At 34.9% G+C, this 20598-nt stretch overlaps 1 protein-coding gene across 10 annotated transcripts in view; it reads right to left on the reverse strand.

The window, feature by feature from the left end:
- Positions 1-20598, reverse strand: part of LOC125175786 (butyrophilin subfamily 1 member A1-like) — a 101476-nt gene that overhangs the window by 12327 nt on the left and 68551 nt on the right. Inside the window, exons 6-13 of one of the 10 annotated variants that reach the window (XM_047876636.1) lie at positions 18539-18559; positions 17102-17122; positions 14408-14428; positions 7567-7587; positions 7463-7489; positions 7286-7312; positions 5598-5756; positions 5260-5430 (exon numbers count right to left, since the gene is read on the reverse strand). In XM_047876636.1, coding sequence (XP_047732592.1) covers positions 5402-5430; positions 5598-5756; positions 7286-7312; positions 7463-7489; positions 7567-7587; positions 14408-14428; positions 17102-17122; positions 18539-18559 — 326 coding nt within the window. In that variant the 3' untranslated portion in view covers positions 5260-5401. Of the gene's footprint in view, positions 1-5147; positions 5757-7285; positions 7313-7462; positions 7490-7566; positions 7588-7771; positions 9132-14407; positions 14429-17101; positions 17123-18538; positions 18560-20598 lie in introns of those variants that run through there. The other 9 variants (XM_047876635.1, XM_047876627.1, XM_047876629.1 and 6 more) reach the window with 9 other exon arrangements.

Genomic DNA, 20598 nt, shown 5'->3' on the forward strand with positions numbered 1-20598 from the left:
CCAAGGACCTTCAATTGGCTCACAGTTCAGGAACCCAGAGCAAGATACTACAACTACTTTCCAGATTTCTAGTTGTGCCATAGGAGCAAAGCCATTGGCCAGCCACAGGACTTAACACTGATGACAGAAAGATTTGCACTCGACAAAATCCACATCTTTATTAATGCCACTTCTTTTTAAAATTTTTTATTATGTTTCTTTATTTTTGAGAGGCAGAGAGAGACAGAGTGCGAGTGGGGAGGGGCAGAAAGAGAGTGAGGCAGAATCTGAAGCAGGCTCCAGGCTCTGGACTGTCAGTACAGAGCCCGATGTGGGGCTAGAACTCATGAACCATAACATCATGACCTGAGCGGAAGTTGGATGCTCAACCGACTGAGCCACCCAGGCACCCCATCTTCCCACTTCTTTTAGGCTTGCATCACCAATATTCACTATATCCACACTTTAAGACAAATATCGATTGAAGAATTAATACCATTTAAAATTGCACCAAAAACCATAAGATATTATGAATAAACCTGACTAAAGAGGTAAAATAACTGTATTCAGAAAACTATAGATGGCATATGAAAGAAATTGAAGATGAAAAAAAGAGAGAGAAAAGCATTCCATGATCATGGATTGGAAGAATAAACATTGTTAAAATGTCTAAACTACCCAAAACAATTCACACATAAAATGCAATGCTTATCAAAATACCACCGGCTTTCTTTGCAGAGCTAGATCAAATAATCCCAAAATTTGTTTGGAACCACAAAAGACCCTGAATAGTCAAATCAGTCTTCTGCCCTCATTTCTAACTCTCTCTTCTTCTTCTAGGACTCCTATCACAGATTTTATTACACTTTAAGGAGTCAGTGAGTATTTTAAGTCTACCTTTCGATAGAACACTTTTCTTTCTTTCTTTCTTTCTTTCTTTCTTTCTTTCTTTCTTTCCTTTTTCTTTCTTTCTTTCTTTCCAGCTTCATTATTTTCCATAATGTTATCTTTTATATCATTGATTTATTTTTCTGCTTTGTCCATCCTTGTTGTCATGGCATCTAGTCAGGTTTTCATCTCAGTTACAGCATTTTTAACTTCAGGCTTACCAGTTTTAAGTTCTTTTACCTCTCAGTAAGGGGTTCTTTAGTGTTTTCTATGCTTTTTTTTCAAGCATAGCTCATACTCTTATAATTGTTTTTTTGTAACTCTGTTTCAGACATCATACTTCTATCTGTATTTATTAAATCACTGACAATTACTTTGTCATGTTCTTCCTTTTGGGGTAAATTCCTCCATTTTGTCATTGTCTCTAGGTCACTATTTTTTGTGTGATTTTTAAGTAAGCCTGTTATATTCCTGCTCTTGAGAACAATGCCTGTCCTAAAAAGAGGTCCATAAAAATGTGGGAGGGGTTTCCTGTATGCACTCTGTTGTTATTTTTTGGTTGATTATATATACCCTCATTTCAGTCATCTGAATAATTTCTCCTTGATTGCAGTGGGGGGTTTTCAGACATTGTACACTGTGTGGCAAGTTTTAACTATCTGTGTTTTGGTCTACTTGTTAACAGAAGTCAGATCAACATAAAAAAAAACTAATACTAAAATACAATAAAACAAAATAAAATAGCAACTAGATCCCCTACACTGAAGCTTTGGAGTACTCGATGATTAGTAGACTTGGTACGAGGGGTTTGTGCTGGTCCTCTGGGGAGAGCCCTGCTGCACTGATTCTCAAGTCTACGTGCTGCAGTGGAGATGTACTCTCAGGGTGCAGGGTGGTGGGTCTTGGTGTAAAATGCTCTAATCTCCACTATGGAGCACTGTGTTGCTCATTGAAGTTTGTCCATCTGATGGACTTGGGGAGTTGAGATGGTCTCACCCCACTCTCTCCTCCCTGGAGGAGACACACTCTTGTGTCTCCAGCCTCTGTCAGATCCCTGCCATCACCCTGTCTGGGTCTGAGCTTTCTACCTTTCAGGAGGGACAGAACTCCTGTGTTATACTTCAGGCATGTGGCTGGGTTTTAAAACTCCAAATTTTATGAACCCATGCAGTGCAGACGTGCACAGCTCTTCTGAGGGAGGGTCTCAGTGTGCTCGTGATATTTGCTGGTTTGTCCCAGAAAAGTAGTCTTATGACTGCACGTTGGTTCAGAGTTTATGGTAAAGGATAACAAAAGCCAGCATCAAGTTTGTTGCCCTCAGCTGATGTCCATGTCCCTATTCTAATGAACAAGACACCAAATTGGCACCACCAGTTCTTTTAACCCAGAGAAGCTGTGCCACCACTCCCAAATACACTTTAAAAAGAGGAACTGTTTCCAACCATGTGATCCAAATGACCCTCATATCATGCTGCCCAATCCCAGATTTCCACCCTCATTCCCCAAAGGAACACTGCTAAGCTCACCAGGCATGACTCCAGGTGATGGCGTGTACTTTTAAACTTCAGACTTTGTGCTCTGCTGCTTAGAATAACTTATAAATACCAGCCCCTCTCCTTTTCCCAGTCAATAGATTAAGGGAAGAATTTTCCTTATGCAATCCTCTGCCTGCTGCTTTACTCTTTTTCTCTCTCTCGCTTGCTTGCTAGCTTACTCCTCTCTCTGTAATCACGGCTCCTTCCATTTTGCAGCACTCACAGTTCTTTTCTCCCCCTTATCAAATTTCTGCAGTTCCTCCCTACCAGGATCTGGTCATTTTTCTACTTGTAGATGTGCAGTATAGTTCCCTCAGTCTTCATATTGATTCCTTGGGTGTTGATAATTATTTCTTATGTATCTAGCTGTGTTCAAAGAATCAGCCAAGCTTAGAGAAGTCACACTATTCCTGAGCCATTTACACGTCCCTCATTTTCTTATTTTTAATTAAAGCAGAATTGCAGGCATTTCAGCACAATGAAATTTTATCGTGTCTTGTGTGGGAATACACACAAGAATAGTTTCCCAAATTACTTTTCTCATGAATTTCCCTTTTACCCTAAAGTTTCCATTTTCTAAATCTTATTCTACAGGAGAGTTTAATGTTGGTAGAAATATGCCTCAATATGATAGATGTCTTTTCTCCTTAACATTTATCAATGTCCTCTAGCTAAAGGTTACCAGGAAAACACCTGTAATTGGGTATATTACTCCCTGAAGTAAGGGAAAACATGCATTGTAGGGAATTGTGGAGTTTTGGAATGAGAGGGTTTTAAAGGTAACAGGAGTCAGAACATTTTTACTTAATTATTATTGACGTGAGCTACATTTATTATTATTATTATTAATCTTATAACAAGAGTGAGATGTTTTTACTTGATCATTGTTGTAATGAGCTATATTTAGAAATCATTTCAAGGTCATTTTTCCCTCCTTAGTTCTTCAAAGGCCCCCAAATATCTGAGGACTTTTTTCCTGCTGTTAACGTGAGGAAGGTGAAATATGTCTGTATTTTGGCTTGTCAAGATTCTGTTCTCAGCCACCAGGCATCCTGTGATACACAATGTGATTTCCACTAATATACTAATATGTATTCACTTTTTCAGGCAGCATCCCAGAGGGATTCTTTCTCATGGACCATATTCTATCCTTCAGGAAACATGAGATCCTCCCCCAGAAAAGTTCTAATTGCACAGATCATACAATGCAGCACTGCTCCATTATGTTACAGAGTAGCTACTGGCCCTTCTCTCACTATCAATATTCAAGACAGAAGGCAAACATAGGTCCATTGTGTTCTTTAGATTTCATGAGACAGACTATCTTCTTAATTTTTTCCCACATGTTTTAAGTGAGGGGCAGGCAACCATACCAGCTCTTAATTTTCGGGGAAAGCACCTCAGAATACACCTACAGTTCTCTCCTAAATTATCCATGTTCTCTCTTGACCTTATTAAATATTCCATGAATGTGAGCTGTTAGATCCACTTAATCATATTTAGGTCACATCTCTTGAAATAGCTTAATGACAATAGGTTCAGCATTGATTTAGAACAGTTCATTTATTATTTGTTTATTAACTGATTAATTAATAAATTATTTTTCTCAAAAATTTTATTTTAACATTTCCTTATATATTATATATTTTATTATAATAACACCAAATGGCCTGCTGGTGCATGAAGAAAATCCATGGCAGCTCCTCCTGTCTGGTTACTTAAGCTACTTAGTCTGCAGCCTAATTTAAAACCATTCTGTCTGAGCCCCATAGGTCTTCTTCTACTTTCTCACCCAGACCCAGTCTTTCTGCATTTTGCCTGTTGTCTTGATTTTAATAATTTACAGCTATGCATGTGGGAAATTCCATATTCTATATATCCCTTTCTCAGTGAGAGTTTTCCTGATGAGTAGACTGCAGTGAACCCACTCACTATTGTTCTGTATCTGGATACCTTTAGCCTTTTCCACACAACATTTTGAAATTAGTAACAATTTATCAGTGTTTGCCTGTTTATTAACAGTACCAGATACACAGTTACAGTTACAGATAATCAATCTAAGGTGTTTTAGATTATGGATACCTACATAACGTATATACAGTACCTAACAAGCATTTGTTAAGTAGATGAATAAATGATACAATTATATTAAATTAAGTTGGAGATTGTGTACATTTAAACTTCAAAAAAGAATGGAGGTAAAAAAGTAAAGAAATGAGTAGTTGGAAGACATATTCACTTGAAGATTTTTTTTTGTGTCCATGTCTTCTTCCATCTCAAAACATGAATGAAGGAGAGACCATACCCATGAGGGTCAACTGGGAATTAACTTTCCTTCATCACTTGCACAAGTAGATGCTTCTGTTGGGTTTTGTATTTAGTTTTGTGGCCTTGAATAGTCATCAAGTAAGTTCTACATCATGTAGTTTAACTCAAACAATTCTTGTCCATTAACAAAAGATATATTAGGAACTGAAATGATAAAAAAGTTATAAATTATGGCATCAAAATGATTTTTAGATTTTAGATTTATTTGAAGGGAGAAGTCCATCATTCTAAAATAAAACATTTTTGTTTTATTTAAATATTTATATATTTATTTTTATTTATTTATAAGTAAAAATTTCCCTGCTGAAACTAGGGATTTTTATGAAGTTTGTAAATATTGTAATATACATATATAATTATATAATATATATATATATATATATATTAGAATATTTACAAACTTCATAAAAATCCCTAGTTTCAGCAGATTCAAAATAGGGCAATTTTTGCTCAGTCACATAGAACGTCTTCTTCCTATGGCTTTTCTAATATGACCTAAGGGCAGGATGGTGAGAGGGTGTTCATTTTGACCATTGTAGAGGGGGCCAGGATAAAAGTATGGCCTCAGAGAACCTGTGAAGCAGTTTCTATAGGTGTAGATGTGAGAAAGATTGGTCACATTATAAAACGACACTCTTCCAGCCTCATAGTCCAGGAAGATACCAATAGTCTCAGGAGATTCCTCGAGGTGGAGTGTTTTCTGTGGGTTTAAAAGAGCTTGATAGTCATTGTTTCTATTTAAGCCTATTGTCCAGAACCCAGTCTCAGAGGACACCATGATTTCTCCCCGTCTGCAGACAGAATCCTTACAAATGCCTAAAGTCCATTTTATTTTATTTTTCACACTCACTTCCCAGTAGTGTTTACCTTTGGAAAAAATTTGCTGACCTAATACACAGACCAGGTTATCAAATCGCTGTCTTCTTTTGGGTAGTTCCTGAAAGGTATCACCTCCTTTCACACTTTTGTTGTCATCGGTAATTTGGAGATATGGGTTAGCTGTGTCTGGATCCAGGGTAACATTTTCTATAGAAGAACATGTTGTCAGTCTTGGCTATGATCAATTATATTCAACAGTAATTAATGCAATATACAAGAGTCCTTCCTTTATCTAGGAACTTTTTCTGCTTACTGGTACATGAAGCACATTTATAAATATTCAATTTTCAAAACAAAACATGAAATGAAGAAATATTTTCATTTTGTAGTTGAGACAACAAATACTTAGAGAAGTTTGTCCAACAATGATTACTAATATCCATCAATGTTTGGCTTCAAGTCCAGACTTACCTGATTCAATTTGTGAGTTAACTGAAGACAATTATAAATATTTACATTGATTCTCAATGTTTTGACAGTTTAAAATTGTTATAAATCATCAAATGAAATTTATCTAGATTTACTCAATTAATTTTCCTAAAACTGCTTTCATATAGGTGCAAAATTCAGATACATGGATACAAAAATAATTTTTAAAGTGTTGTATGCTAAGTATATAAACACACAAAGCAAAGCTAAACTTGATTCAGATATTTACCTAATTACACAGGATTCTGTTAATGTACACTGTATGTATTTCTCCTATTAATTAAGTGATCATAGTTATAAGCAAAACTAAATTCTACTTGTATTAGTGTAACCACAAAGAAAATTCCATTAGTATTAATGCAATATTAAAAATAACTAAAGACTCTTAGTCTTAGCACTGTAAATATAAGATTGTATGCACTTAAAGCCATTGCAGCTTAGTTGCTCATGGGTATTTTTCCAAAGCAATATCTGATATCTAGACTATACTTTATTCAATTGGTAAGAGTGCCTCTAAAGTTGTCTCATGAAAGTAAATATTATATAAATTAGTCATATAAACTGGAGAAATCTCCTAATAACATTCATTTTATATATATATATATATATATATATATATATATATATATATATAACAGTATATTAATACCTGGAATTTTTTCCTTACAGTGTATTTGTGGGAATCAAATGAAAATACTTTGAAATCATTAATACAAAGTTAGAAAATATAACAAAAATTGTTGTTCCTAATATTAAACAGAGGTCATAAATTTGACAATTTGTTAGATGTCAAAAACTTCTGGTTTTTCAATTTGACAAATTAAATGAAGTCCCAAAATTTTGGTTCCTTGGAAATTAGTGGCATTGTGTCAGTAGCCTCCATCCTAACATAGTAAGAAGGCAGCCTGCCCTTACCACATTCCCTGTCAGCTACACCCTAGAGACATTCCCCAATGAATTTCTGGTTCTGAAAAGCATGTTAGATGATATCATTTTGGGCTCTAATGTTCTGCTTCCATCCATCACTGAACCTCAGAAGCAGGACCATTTGTGATATATAAGGAGCTATAGCTATAACATACTCAATAATAAGCATAACAAAGTGGAGATTTTGGAGAAAAAAAAGGGATGTGTGTGTGTGTGCGCGTGCATATGTTTGGTGTGAGTTTGTGAGACCCCTTGTCTGGTGGCCCAGTGTACTGGCTAAAAATAAGAACCAATATCCAAATACTTCAGTCTCTAGTTACCTGCATAGCGTCGAGCATATTTCAACCCTAAAATTAAAAAAAAAAAAAAAAGAAAAGAAAAGAAAAAGAGTATAGTTTTGTAACCAAGGTTTACCAATGAATAAAACAAGAAAACGATGAGTGGTCAAAAGGCAAGTGCATGAGTCAGGGCTACAGATGGTCATTTTCATTACTCACCTTCTTCTCCCAAGAATTTTATCCTTTCTGAAAGAATGAGATAGAGTAAGAGTTTGTTTTGAAATATATTTACATGTCTATCCTCACAGAGAAATATTACTTACCAAGTTCTTCATGAAGCTTTCCTGAAATGCAAAACAGTGACAAGTCTTGTGAGAATTTGGTCAGGACTCATTAACTAGACTCTCTTTCTAATTTTTTTTAATGTTTATTTAATTTTGAGAGAGAGAGAGACAGAGCATGAGTGGGGAAGGAGAATAGAGAGAGGGGGAGACACAGAATCAGAAGTAGGCTTCAGGCTCTGAGCTCTGAGCTGTCAGCACAGGGCCCAATGTGGAGCTAGGACTCATGAACCATGAGATGATGACCTGAGCCAAAGTTGGATGCTTAGTGGACTAAGCCACCCAGGTGCCCCAACTAGACTCTCTTTCTAATCTTTGCACATGTAAATTGCTTGGGAAGAAGAAAGAGAAAGAGAGAGAGAGAGAGAGATTGAATTCAAGTTATATATTTGGAAAATAGGTATTTAGAGTCTTTGGCTGCCTTTGCTTTATTGTAATTCAAAGGATCATAATGCAAAATTTTGACAAGAAATAGCCTCTCCCAGGTGTTTGTATTAAGCCTATGGACAGACTGCCTTCATCAAAAGAACAAAAAAAAAGTATAAATTTAAGAAACTAGCATTGAAAGCACCAGTGAGTTTGGATATAATTTCTTTTTCTCCGCACCTTAAGAATTAAAAACTAAATGCAGTTAGTTCAGCTATAATGTTTGTTTTGAAAATGTAATTTAGTCCTAACATATTAAGAAAGAATTTCAGTATACTATGAATTTTTTTCATTTTTTATGTGTGATTTTTATGGGATAGAAAACTGTACCCAGTTTAATCCACAGGTGCAGTAACATATAAAATATATAAACACACACACACATACACACACACACAGAAAAATACTCCCATACACACATATGCACAGATGTCAGAAGGACAATGAGATACACCCACCCACAAATGGTATTACAACTCTCTGTCCTGACACATCAGAGTAACTACAAGATTCCAGCTTCACCAATGGTATAGGGCTCCATGCCCTTCCTTTCTTTGGCTTTTAACCCTATTTATTTTCTGTTCATTTACTCTCTTTCTACTTTCTTTCACCACTATTTATGTTATTATCTTCCTTTGCATGAGTTGTTGGGCATGCTGGTGGAGGTAAGGGCAATATATGCTGCCACATGTCTTTTTAATGGTAAAGTGCCATAAGGTTATAGTATTTAGGTATTTCCTGGCAATTTAAAAAGTAGAAAATTCTGTAACCTGTTTGCTAGGTTTTATTTTTTAAAAATATGTCAACAACAAGATTTTTGGCTACTGTGCCTGTAATGTCATGTTTATGGATGGAATTTATTTCTACACAATTCATATGCTTTTAAACCCAGTGTAATAATATTAGAAAGTTGGGGCTTTGGAAAGTAATTAGGTCTTTACAGTGGAGCCCTCATGAATAGGATTAGTGCCCTCATAAGAAGAGCCATGAACACTTGTTCTTGCTCCCATCTTCTGCCTTGTGAGAGAACAGTGAGAACATGGCCATCTGCAAACAAGGAAGTGGACTCTCAGACACCAGATTTGCCGGTGCCCTGTACTTGGATTTCCCAGCTTCCAGAACTGTGAGAAAAATCAACAAAATGAAAAGGCAGCAATCAGAAAGCGAGACAATATTTGCAAATCATGAGGAAAGAGTTAATGTCAAAACCATATAAAAACATATACGACTCAATAGCAAAAAACAAACAATCTGGTTTTAAAAAATGGACAAAGGGAATGAGTAGACATTTTCCCATAGAAGACATACAAATAGCCAAAAGAACAACAGGTACATAAAAATATGGTCAACATCGCTATGTATATTATTATTGTTGTCACTGTTTATTATTTATCGACGGAAAAGAAGTAAATGCCAGTTGTAACCACATGAACGAAAGTGAATTGCGATGGCATTATGCTAAATTAAGTCAGTCAGAAAGAGAAAGAAAAATACTGTGCGATATCACTTATATATGGAATTTTTAAGAAAACTGAAGTCATAGAAACAGAGAATAGAATAATGATTACCAGAGGCTGGAGGTAGAGGGAATTTAAGAGATTTTGCCCAAGGGTATAAACTTAAAACTGGAAATGAATAAGTTTTTGAGATGTGTTGTACAGCATAATAATTATTGTCAAATACACAGTATTAGAAAAATCAAAGTTGTTAAGAAGATAGATCTTGATTTTTCTTAGTAAATAAATCATAATTATGCACCATTATGGAGTTGTTAGTTAATGCCTTGGTGATAATTATATTGCAATATGTAAATGTATGGAATCAACACGTTGTATACCTTAAACTTACACAATGTAATTTGTCAATTATATCTCAATAAAAAAGATAAAAAATAAGCACAATTTAATTTAATTTAATTTAATTATTTTATTTTATTTTGGTTTTAAAGAGCTGTTTCAAAGTTGCTAAGAGACTAGATTTTAAATATCCTCACCACAAAAAATAAATGATAATTATGTGATGTTATATTGATGTGAACATTACCAGGTTATAGTGTGATCAATATATTCCAAATAGAAATGTATCACGTTAAAAAAAAAAACACAGAATTCTTAGGGATATGAGCTTTGCCAGATATAATGTTTAATATGTGTTCAATATAGTGTTCAATATGTACCTGAAATTGATATGTGACTTAAGAATATTTAGCATCCAGTTATCAATAGAGTTTTTTTTTCCTTTGCAAAAGTTTTGCATTTACTAGGAAAAAAACGTTTTTTTAATTTTTTTTTAAAATTTTATTTATTTTTAAAGAGAGAGAGAGAAAGCATGTGCAAGCAGCAGAGGGGCAGAGAGGAAGGGTGAGAGAAAATCCCAAGCAGTCTCCACACTAATGGTACAGAGCCTGACATAGGGCTCAGTGTGGGGCTCAAATGCACGAACTGTGAGATCATGAGCTGAACTGAAATCAAGAGTCAGATGCTCAACTGACTGAGCTACCCAATAACCCCCAAGGTAATTTATTTTAAATAAAGTCTACTATCAATATGTGGGTACATCATGCATTCAGAATCAAAATGGTGATTTTATTTTATAATCCAGACAATAAAACATTCTTCTGAGAAAATTATAACAATAATTATTTATCATTTCACTATAATATAATCATGATTTATCATGTAATCTTTTTGTCTGTTTTTGTGCTACATATGTAAGCACAAAAATATAGGCACTACCACAGAAATCACAGTCATGTAAATTAAGGAAGAAATGGATATTCAAAGATAGGGCATAGAGTTGTAAGTAATATAAAAATTTATGAAACACAAATTGTCATGCAGTTAGAAATTGCACTTATGTGAATAGATAATAAAATTTTAAACTAGAGTCTCATGGTGGCCAGCTAGAGTTGGTTCAAAACATGAACAGAGCTTTTTCCAAATATAACCAAATTATATCTCTCCCAACTGTGATCTGTGTGATATCAAGAAAGTACCATAAATTAGGTTGATACTGTTATTTACAATGTGATGGATAAATGAGCTAACGTGAAAAAAAAATCTGCATTCAGCATCTGGTATTTAACTTATCTGACATGTCCACAAGTAGCATTTATTACTTTTTATTCATGATATTCCTAATTTAACTGCAAAAATTTTCTACTTATCCAGCACATTTTTACTGAGACTCTTTTTTAGACAAAGCACTATTTTCATTGTGATGAATAAGACCCAGTTTCTTCACCTACAGAGGCATTAACAAGCTGCCTGACAATTGAAGCACCATTCCAAAATCAAGGTGCTTTAAAAGAAGGGCCATCAGAGGTATTTGTGCTCATTTTCACAAGGGTTATATTCTTTGTGTTTAATTATAAACATAATTTGTTACAAAAATGATATGTGTCAATTTATTTTTGAAAAGTCAAGGAAAGAAAAAGGGACCCATTAGGTGTCTATTACCCATCTATAATCCCTTTAAAATATCTTGCCATATTCTCATTATCTAAATATGCAGAATAGTTTTACCCCACAATAGTGAAAGGAATAATCTAATGCATGTTTTTCATAATGTGCTCTATTCTTTTAGAGATTAATTGTAACATTTTAATGAAAATAAACACTATTCTATAGCATAATTAACTGATTTATTTTTAATTTTTTTAATTATTTTTTTTTGAGAGACAGAGCATGAGCAGGGGAGGGGCAGAGAGGGAGACGCAGAGTCTGAAACAGGCTCCAGGCTCTGAGATGTCAGCACAGAGCCTAACGGGGGTCTGGAACTCACGGACTGTGAGATCATGACCTGAGCTGAAGTCAGATGCTTAACCGACTGAGCCACCCAGACACCCCTTAACTGATTTATTTTTAAATAAAACTTAATAAACTTTATTTTTTAAGCATTGAATTGCTGATTTTTCCCTTATTCTCATAAAATTAAAAACAAAATTATTGTTTTCCCATCCTTCAGGTGATCTGACAGAAAGGGAATAAAAGACAAATGATATACAGAAAAATGACTGTGTCAAAAAATGTATAAAATAAAAATGCAGTTTGTGACTATAAAGAGCAAAGACAAAACAATAAATCAAAAACAGAGAATGAAGATTAAGCCTCTTTTTTTTTTTTTTTTTTTTTTTTTTTTGCCAAGTGTCACTGAGGGATTGGTTTTAATTACCAGAAGTTTAGGCAATTGAAGAGATTACTAATGTTAAGAAAGTTGATGAATTAAGTATTGAATTTTATTACCAACTTAGTGAATGAAATCACTGGATCCAGCTGTACAGGCCACTAAGAGGGGCATTTTGTTTGTATTTCCTTCTCCATTACCTCCCACTCCACCCTCCACATTGAATTATTCATTATGGTCATTTGAGTCTAGCTCCATCTTAGGTTTCCTGCTCTCCCAAGCCCTTCCACCAACCTCCACCCTTCATCACCCTTCTGAGTCTTGCTCATTGACTGTGGAAGCTCCTTTACTGGTCTTCCAATGCCCACTCCTGCACACGTCAATGGATTCTCTAATGCAGTCTTTTTAAAACTCAGATCTTATAATTTTTATGTTGAATACCTACTTACTCAGAATTCCTCAGTTCCTTTCACCACTCATAAGATAAATATTAAATTCTAAAATTAAGAGATTGGTTATTATCTGCCTTCTATCTACCTCCTCAATCATAGTTTCTGCTAGTTCATTGATGTATTACTTTATTAATTTTTATTCTTGTTTTAATTTTAGGTACTTGACAGAAAGAAATATGTGCTCCATATTTGCCAATGTATTACTATTGTAAAGCACATTTTTTAAATGTAAAGATCATTAATAAATAAATGTAGGTTTTTGTTGGTGGTGAAGATGATGAGGAGGAGGACAATGATGACAAATACTTTTTTTCCTCTCAGGATATGTCCCACATGACTAACCTACCTTTGTTAAACTATAGATAAATGCTTTCATTCTTCCATGAATCACGTTTAATTTTTTTTTTTTTGATAAGAGAAAAGATACTTGTTAGTATTTTTTATGAAATGAATTCAAGTTTTTCTTTACTCCAAAGAAGTATTAATTCAATTCTGGGAAAATGAGTTGAGAAAAATTATTGGAAATGTAACAAATATATGTATAGTGGTTTCAGATTTGGATTAATTTGTAGTTAATTCTGATTTCAGTCAGGATGGGCTTATGTTATATAGACCCATTCAGAGTACTTTTACATTTGATCAACAGCTTTCCTTAAGTGAGAATGTTTGTTGCATAGAAAATCTAAATCTTAATAGGATTCCAAAATTAAACACAGCAGGGACATAGGCTTCCAGGTCATGGAAATTAGAGTCAAAATTAAACCATAGACTTTACATAGGAATTCTCTTTTCCATTAAACTACCGATTTTACACAGACTGTACACAAACATGTACAGACTTTTAAGACCTGTTTATTTAGTTCAGTGTATATCTCAGAGTAGATTGTCCTAGCTTTTCTTTTTCTTTTCTTTTTTTTTTTACCACTAACCATATAATCTGTTCTCTACCTTCAAGAAAATAACATTTTTGAATTGAAAATCTTGTCACTGTACCCCTTTTTAGAATTTATATGATTTCCTTATTTTCTTGGATAATATTCAAAATTCTGTTTCTTAGAGAGCATTCAAAATTCTTAGAATGGTAAGGAGATGTTGCATTTACCAGCCTTTGCCTACATATAGCCTTGTCTAGGTTTTCAGAACCAGAGGCACCTGGCTAATATTGTCTCTTCTAATAGAACCACAGGCTCACCTCCCCTCAGAGTTTAGTGCATGTTGTGCTTTCTGCTTTACACATGGTAGTTCTCTCTTTGACCTACCTGTCCTTTTCAATATCTCCAGCCTCTCCTGCATTGACCTTCTTTAGCAAATCTAGAACCTCATGTCTAAGCCCAGTCCAACTGTTGTACTATCCATGGCATCATTAACCCTCCTCCATAACAAATATTAGAATATTTGTTTTTTATTTATTATTTAAATGTGGAATTTGTATCATTCTTATAGCAACTTCCATAAAGAAAGATAGTCCTTTTGTCTCATTGTTTCTTAAGCACTGACTGTAAAATAGTCAGTTAATTACTATATATACAAAAGACAAATGACCTCACTGAATGGCACTGAACGTAAGACCTGAGTTCCAGCTCTAATGGCACACATGGATTCATCTTGTTCTTCTGTATTTATGCCTAAAACTTTGTCTTATGAATAGTTATGTTCACTTTTTAAAGTAGCAGGAAGATACTTTACTTGTTTTGAAAACTTTTAGGTCACACATGGGGTGCCTGGAATTTGTTCTTTAATAATAATGAAAGAACATCAATATTGGAATATTGATATGGGATATTCAAACACTGCTTCAATCAAATATAAATATCACTTACCGTTCTTTTTTTCTATGTTCCCTATATAAATAAAGAAAGAAAATGTATGTTAGAACGTGTCCTCTTATTCCTATTCATGGAATATCTGTCCTATTACTTGGTCTCAATTTGAAAACAGAGACCCTGAGAACAAAGACTTAATGATCCAGTGTATATGTGTGACACAGAGAGAGATAGTTATCTCCTGAATAATAATAATAATAATAATAATAATAAACACAAACTAAATACATACTATTTGACTTGTAAATGTGTTTATGTAGATATAAAATAGGATATTAAAAGTGATCTCTTTTGGATGATGTCTCAAATTTGAGAATATAAGTGCCAAGGACCTACAAATTCTACCATTCTTTCCAGGATAAGAGGGAAGTCTGAAAGTGGCCTTCAGACCCTCATTTTATCACACTTCATTTACAATACCTGGCAGCTGATAAGAAGGAAATGAAGTGGGGGGGGGAGGGGCTTCTGAGAAAGGAGGATTTACTGAAATGGAGGGTTTGGTTTACCTTACTTTGCATTAAAGACGTGGTATATTTGGCATACTCAGCTCTAGCAATATATCCTTTATTTGAGCAACCATAAAAACTTAAGGTGTCTATCTTGGATTTTTAGAAATAAGGAGGTACTTTCCCGCTTCACACCTTAAAATGTTCCAAACTACAGGCTGTTTAGATGTACAGTCTTGGAAACATACCATGTTTATCTTACATGAATATAAACTTACTGCAGATTTGTCTTCCAGAATGAACACTACATGGCTGCAGACTTAGGGTCGATTGGAATTTCAATGGATTGTACCCCCAACCACTTTGGGATAACCCATTTCTTTGAGTGTTTCAGAGAAGAGTCAGCAAAACTGTTCACAAGGCCTTTCTTGAGAATTTTCTTAAGTAGATAATAATATAGTATGTTTCTTGACATTACCAAATTTATTTAAACAAGTATATTTTCAATAGCTATTTATTAAACATTTGACCAAACGTGAGTATAGGGCCATAGTTATATGTAGCTTTATAACTGGTTTGTAGAATAACTTAGAAATCATCAAGTTTATGCAAAAAACAACCTTATTTAATCTCACTGTTAACGTTTCAAATAAATTTCCCAGAATTATTTTTTCATGTCTATTTTGAGTATTAAATTGTTCAGGCCATGCAATGGCCCATTTCCCTTCTGCCTCAGGTCTCCTACCTTCTCTCACCTCCCATGAAACTTGTGGTTCCTCCAGGAATGAGAACTGAAGGTGGAGTGGAGTGGGCGTTTGTGTAAAGGAAGGAGAAAAACTTGTCTCACATGAGGGTCATCTGCCTGCTTAGATGTTCAAATTATCACTTTCTTTTGGAGAGGATTTTGGCAGATTCCTTAAGGTCCTCCCTGTCAATTCCCACACGAACGATAGCCTTTCATGGGAGAGGAGTACTTAGTAACTCTCTTAGGAAGTGTTCCCTCCACATCACTCTCTTGAGGTCACATAGAGCCTAACTGAAAGTCTCATGCCAAATATATTTCTAGGCATCTCCAGGATAAGATTTTCACCTTGCCTCACTTGGCCCAGAGTTGCATGGCCAAAGACATGAGATTCAATTCAATATAGTACTAAGGAAATGTAAGAAATTAATTTTGACATAAGTGTTTCTCCAAAAATTAGGTGTTATGTGATCTTTAAATCCTAGATCAGGAAATAAAACATTAGGTCTGGTTCCTAGCTAATATTTTCTTTCATACATAATCTAGAAAAACAAGGAGCAAAACAATTTGACAAAGAAAAATATAAATACAAATAATTTTTTCCACTCAACAGATATTTGTGGACTGGCCGCCCTTAGCTCCACATGGATCAGGCTCCCTCAGTAAAGGAGGACACATAGCTCTGACCTGTCACATGCACAGATCACCATGAAAAACAATAATGAGAGAATGCATGGCTGTGGGATACCATAGACTACTCATATACCTCTCTCAACTAGTGAGGGTTCACCAGGTTCCCACAGGAAAAATAGATTTAATTAGGAAATGATTACAGAAATAAAATATTTCAGGAATAGAGAAAAACAAGTACAAAGGTACAGAGACCAAATTACCATAAAAAAATCTCCTAAAAACAAGGCCAAGAATAAAGAAAAATCAAAACAAAAATATGCATATGGTATATCAAAGCTTATGCATATCACATTTTTTAAATTTTATATATCATATAGAAAAATGCAAAGTCTTTAAAAGTGCCCAATATTGATGGTGATATATTTGATTGGCATCCTATTGTATAAAATAGAATTAGCATTAATTGTTATTTAATAATATAGATTCAGATATTAGAAGAAACCAATATGAAGATCAAAATTCAGGTATTAATTTGTATTTAAGAAGTAATAGTAGAAAAATCATAAAGGAATATCTGAACACCTTATTGAGACTGTAAAAAACAAAACAAATAATAAACAGGAGAAAGATTTCAACAAAGATGCCACATTGTGACTCTTTTAAAATGCAAATCATGTATAGAACTTATAATTTATAATGTTACAAAATACAAAATAGTTTCAACTTATGACTAATCATATATAGAGAAACTGCTTAAAAGAGAGACCATTTAAAAAATAGTTTATGATATGGAATCAATTGCTAAATTTTAGTTGACCAATATACTTTTCTATGATGTCTGCCGCTAAAATTTAAACAAATACTACTCACCTTTCTGTTCACGTAAGAGCTCTGTGTAAAAACAAATATATAATAAAGAATTCAACAAAGTATATATGGAAGAATTTCTAAAGAAACAGACTTTACTCAAATCTTTCAACATCTGACTTGGTAAAATATTAGGCAAGTAGGTGAAAATTAAAAGCTAGAGAAGAAAAAAACAAAAAATAAAAAAAGAAGGCATTGTGTACATTATCTCAAATAGATAATTTCTAAGAGACTGCATAGTATCATGAAATATGCTAATAACTCCATCATCTATGGTCTCCTTTCTCCAAGAACTAAGTCAGTCCATTCTGTTCCATCTGCTGATTGTGTGGATGTCATCCTAGAATATTTCCCAAGCAAAGTTCATCCAGATTACACATGGGGTTTGAACCACAAGAGACTGGGACAAGATCAGTGAGCCTTTGAGAGGAGAATATATCCAGAGCCAGAAACAACCTGAAACAGCTAATTAGTCTTTATTGCTCATCCCAAGAAGAAATCCTGGGCATTGAAAGACATAATTTTCCTCTAATGTTTCATCTAGGAGCATAGTCTGATGATAATACAAACAGCAATTTCTACTTTGGAAACTGGTGTGTGGTACATGAGGAAATTTTTTTAAATTTGAGTGGGTCAGAATAGGTAAGAAAGAATCCTCAAGACATGAGGAAATTTTGAAAATGCAGAAGAGAAAAAAAAATGTTCTCCAAGTACATTTTACACAAGCTTCCTTTTCTCAATTCCAGTGAAAGTGGGTTAGCAAGTAAAACATGCACTTCAAACAAACAACAAAAAGTGAGAATAGCTAACATTAGTAGATATTTGGATAGTAGACAAGGCTGTGCTGTGCATTGAAATGTAGCACCCTGTACCTTTTCAGTATATCTGGTAGATTTAACTGCAGACCTTCCTTTAGTATTTTCCTCAAGTATTACCCAGTTTCTCCTCTCTGTAGAATCAAAGCAACATTTGCAAACTTCAAGGGATTAGACACAGCATGACCTAACAGAGCTCATGGACACTCGAACAACCTAATTAAGAAAAAATGAGGGGCTCCTGGGTGTCTCAGTCGGTTGAGCATCCAACTTTGGCTCAGGTCATGATCTCGTGGTTTGTGAGTTCGAGCCCCGCGTCAGGCCCTGTGCTGACGGCATGGAGCCTGGAGCCTGCTTCAGATTCTGTGTCTCCTCCTGTCTCTGCCTCTCACCTGCTCATGCTCTGTCTCTCTCTGTCTCTCAATAGTAAAGTAAAAACCTTTAAAATTTTTTTAAAAAAAAGAAAAAAAAATGAAAGGAAATGCACAATCCCAAATTTCAAAGTGGTATTTATATACTTATATCTTTACCAAGTGTTTTTCTCTTAAAACTTTCCTTCAAAAAAGGCCTGACTTTTTATACTGTGATCAATATGATATACACAAGGAAGTAATAAATGACTTACCATATTCTTTCCGGAGTTTACCTTTAAGAGGAAATACACAAATTAGTTAGAGTGAAACTAAAAATTCTGAGAGTTCACTGCTCTGTGAAGGTGATGCAGTTTATTACAGATGGAGGTTGGAAACTATATTTTGTATCTGTGAGCCATGTGTTGTGCAGCTGGATAACAAGTAAATACAAGTTTCATCCTCATAGAGCTTATTCACAGAGTTTTGAGAACCTGTACTATGATTCAGAGAGGTCTGAGTCATGACCCTCTAACACTTTTCAGGATGATATTCTCTCGAGAATAGTGGACCTGTTGGGTATTTAGTAGTTCTGAACTGTCTTACATTAAAATATCCCCAAAGGACAACACTGTAACAAGTATTGCCAAATGCTTTTAAAATTTTTCAAACTGTTTGAATAAATCTCTTTCTTTTTTTTTTTTTTCTAAATTTTTTTTTTTAATTTTTTTTCAACGTTTATTTATTTTTGGGACAGAGAGAGACAGAGCATGAACGGGGGAGGGGCAGAGAGAGAGGGAGACACAGAATCGGAAACAGGCTCCAGGATCTGAGCCATCAGCCCAGAGCCTGACGCGGGGCTCGAACTCCCGGACCGCGAGATCGTGACCTGGCTGAAGTCGGACGCTTAACCGACTGCGCCACCCAGGCGCCCCACTAAATTTTTTTTTCAACGTTTATTTATTTTTGGGATAGAAGGAGACAAAGCATGAATGGGGGAGGGGCAGAGAGAGAGGGAGACACAGAATTGGAAACAGGCTCCAGGCTCCGAGCCATCAGCCCAGAGCCCGACGCGGGGCTCGAACTCACGGACCGCGAGATCGTGACCTGGCTGAAGTCGGACGCTTAACCGACTGCGCCACCCAGGCGCCCCGAATAAATCTCTTTCTGACACTATTAACTACATTTATGACAGTTGGAGGAGGTCATTCAAAGAGAATGAGAGTAAAGTATGTATCTCCAAAATCACATCTCTATGCTTAGGAGAGTGCAAAATGTTATTATCTTAAACCCTTGTTCACACAGCAAGATTTTTTTTTAACTGAAGCATAATTGACCGGATATACTTTATTAGTTTCCACTACCAAAAGGTAGTGATTGAATATTTATGTTTTATGAAATCATGAGCAAATTGAGTCTAGTTATTATTGACCGCCATACAAATATAATAGAATAGTATTGACTATATTCCCTATGCTGTACATTATATACCCATTTTTAATTTTATTTTTTACTTTTTTTTAATATGAAATTTATTGTCAAATTGGTTTCCATACAACACTCAGTGGTTATCCCAACAGGTACCCTCCTCAATACCCATCACTCAACCTCCCCTCCCTCCTATCCCCCATCAAACCCTCAGTTTGTTCTCAGTTTTTAAGTCTCTTATGTTTTGGGTCCCTCCCTCTCTAACTTTTTTTTTCCTTCCCCTCCCCCATGCTAAGTGAAATAAGTCATACAGAGAAAGACAGATACCATATGTTTTCACTCTTATGTGGATCCTGAGAAACTATACCCATTTTCTAAATATATTTTGTTACTGAAAGATAGCACCTGTTATTTCCCTTTACTCATTTCATTTATTCCCCCACCAATATCCTCTATAACAACCATCAGTTATTCTCTGCATCTAAAACCACAGTTTGTTTCGTTCTGTTCCTTAGTTTGTTTTAATTTTTATTTGTATTAAAAAAATAATGTTTATTTATTTTTGAGAGAGAGAGAGAGAGAGAGCGCACAAGTGTGGGCGGGGAGGAGAAAGAGAGGGAGATACAGAATCCAAAGAAGACTCCAGGCTCTGAGATGTCAGCACAGAACCCAGACTAGGGCTCGGACTCACAAACCACGAGATTATGACCTGAGCAGAAGTCAGACGTTCAATCAACTGAGCCACCCAGGTATCTCTGTTTTGATTTTTAGATTCCACATGCAAAAGAAATCATATGGTATTTGGCTTTCTTCATCTGAACTATTTCACTTAGCATAGTACTATCTAGGTACATCCATATTGTCTTAAATGGCAATATCTCATTCTTTCTTAATTCATTTTATGGCT

This window comes from Prionailurus viverrinus, chromosome A1 (genome assembly GCF_022837055.1).
Source record: "Prionailurus viverrinus isolate Anna chromosome A1, UM_Priviv_1.0, whole genome shotgun sequence".
Taxonomy (NCBI): Eukaryota; Metazoa; Chordata; class Mammalia; order Carnivora; family Felidae; genus Prionailurus; species Prionailurus viverrinus.